Source organism: Apis dorsata, unplaced genomic scaffold (assembly GCF_000469605.1).
Source record: "Apis dorsata unplaced genomic scaffold, Apis dorsata 1.3 scaffold_739, whole genome shotgun sequence".
NCBI classification, from domain to species: Eukaryota; Metazoa; Arthropoda; class Insecta; order Hymenoptera; family Apidae; genus Apis; species Apis dorsata.
The window spans coordinates 906-3,491 of record NW_006263900.1 but is presented as its reverse complement, the minus strand read 5'-3'; the positions used below and the strand labels follow the sequence as shown (position 1 = coordinate 3,491).

Here is a 2,586-nt window from a genome sequence, read left to right as displayed (position 1 = left end):
TATATATATATATGTATATACAATTAAAATATTATATTAAATATTAATAATTCATTTAAAGGTCAAGAAGATTATGACCGATTACGTCCTTTGAGTTACCCTCAAACTGACGTATTTCTTGTTTGTTTTTCGGTTGTATCTCCATCATCTTTTGAAAATGTTAAGGAAAAGGTATGTATATACATTTGTTAATTCTATTTACAAAAATAATTTTTCAACTCAGAAATCTTTCATCAGTGGGTTCCAGAAATAACTCATCATTGCCAAAAGACTCCATTTTTGCTAGTTGGTACTCAGATTGATTTGAGAGATGATGCAGCAACTATTGAAAAACTTGCAAAAAATAAACAAAAGCCTATATCAGCTGAACAAGGTGAAAAACTCGCCAAGGAACTCAAAGCAGTGAAATATGTGGAATGTAGTGCTCTTACACAAGTATGGCTCTGTTTGTGATCTCGAAAAATACTGTATTCTTTATAATTATTTTTTAAATGTTTTCTTAATATTATATGTTTCTTATATATTATTGTTTTTTTATTTTTTTAGAAAGGTTTAAAAAACGTATTCGACGAAGCAATTTTAGCAGCATTAGAACCTCCAGAACCAGTTAGAAGAAGACGATGTATTGTTTTGTAGAGAGCTTTTAACATCATTTTTAAAGTCTATTAGCATTGTTCGAACAATGACTGTGTGAGTTTATCATACAGTGCATACGAAAATACTTCAATTAACGATAGTTCGTCTGATTATTGGTACGATCTATCTTTCATTTTCGTCTCATTCGGCATACGCTCGATTCGCAAAAAAATAAAAACAAGCATTTTATATATAAAAGATATGCACACATTATATACACGTACATTACGTGTTTACATGTGCACGTGTAAGTATATACATATGTATAAATATATAGATACAATATATATATATATGTATATATATGCTCGCATGCGTGCTTATATATATGCTCGCATGCGTGCTTTCACATTTATGCATACATACATTTATGTTTGTAAAGATACTCATAGAAGAAATATGATCGATGATTGGTTTCTGTTTAATCAATCTAAAGCAGCGAGCGAGCATTGATGCTTTTGACTATAGCATGAAAGAAAAATTGTAATAATCGTCAACTGTGAACATCTATACAAATTTCGTATCAAAAATACTTATAAAACATTCTTCTATTTAATATGTAAGACGTTTTTATTGATAAATTAGTAGTGTGAATTTTTTAATAAATCAGTTTAAAAAAAAAGAAGACTAAAATAGAAATGTGTGTACATTTTTTATAAATTTTTGTCTTTTATTGTTTTTAAATTACATTATTTTTATTGCATTTAAAAAATTAAATAGAATTTTTTAAACTTTTTTTTTTACTTTTATTTTAAAAACTTTATAAATAAATTTTACAAATGATAAAATGAAAAAAAATCTTTTTTTGTATAAAAAAATTAAATGATTAAATTAAAATTAAATTAAAAATTTTACACTATTTTTTCAATATTACACGTTTTAGTTTATAAATGAAAAAGAATTTTTTATTTTAAATTCAATTTCATTTCGTTTCAATTTTTATAATACAGGTAAGCTATTGAAATAAAGATGAACATAATGAATGCCCATTTTTTATAATATTTATATTTTAAGGAAAAATTGAAAAAAAATTTAATCAAAAAAATTTGAATTTTTTATTTAATAATAAAATATAAAAAAAATTTTCACATTTTGTTTATTCTTTAGACGATTAGAATTATAAGATAGATAAATACTTTTTTAATCTAATTATATTATTTACTAAGTATTTTTCGATTTTTTTTAGAATAATAAAACTTCAAACTTTAATATGATTAAATTATTTTACATGCATTTTTTTCACGATGATATGGAATAATTAAATAAATTATAATATATGTAAAATTTGTTTCTAAGATTGGCATCAACAACTATATCATAAAATTTTAATATTTAATTTTAGATTAAAATTTATTGCATTCAACTTCAAATATTATTTTATTTTCTATTCTATTATATTGATACTTTATTTTTATTAGATTGTTATAATTTATTACATTGATACGTAAATAATTCACGCTAAAATTTGTTATTGACAAAAGTCTACTATAAATTTTATAAAATAAGATATATTTTCTTATAGATATATATATTATATATATATATCTTTATCAATAATTTAATGCAATATTTATGAAAAGAGTATTACAAAAAATATGGTCTTACATATATATCGTAAATACTTACATTTTTTTTGAATTTTATCTATGAAATGTTTTACGCGAAAATATTGTTTCAATAATTACTCATTTTTTATTTTATGTTTAAACACTGTATTTTTACTATAATACAAAGAATATAAAATACATAAATTAATTTTAAAAGCAAAGTGCTACTTATTATTTTAATATTATTATTATTATTATTTATTATTATTTTTAATAATTCTATGCAAGATTTCTTTTTTCTCTCTAAATAAATGATAATAATAATAATGATCTGCAAATCATAGAAATTGATATTATTTAAAAATATTTTGTAAAGTTAAATTGATATTGTTCATGAAATTTG

The 2,586-nt window shown here is 21.3% G+C and overlaps 1 protein-coding gene across 4 annotated transcripts in view; it reads left to right on the top strand.

Annotated features, from left to right (window-relative positions):
- Positions 1-1,270, top strand: part of LOC102679392 (cdc42 homolog) — a 2,736-nt gene extending 1,466 nt beyond the window's left edge. For 3 of the 4 annotated variants that reach the window (XM_006622655.2, XM_006622653.2, XM_006622652.1), the window contains exons 3-5: positions 62-171; positions 238-435; positions 547-1,270. In XM_006622655.2, the coding sequence (XP_006622718.1) occupies positions 62-171; positions 238-435; positions 547-636 (398 nt within the window). In that variant the 3' untranslated portion in view covers positions 637-1,270. The remainder of the gene's footprint in view (positions 1-61; positions 172-237; positions 436-546) is intronic. The other variant, XM_006622654.2, reaches the window with a different exon arrangement.
- Positions 1,271-2,586: the final 1,316 nt, after the last annotated feature.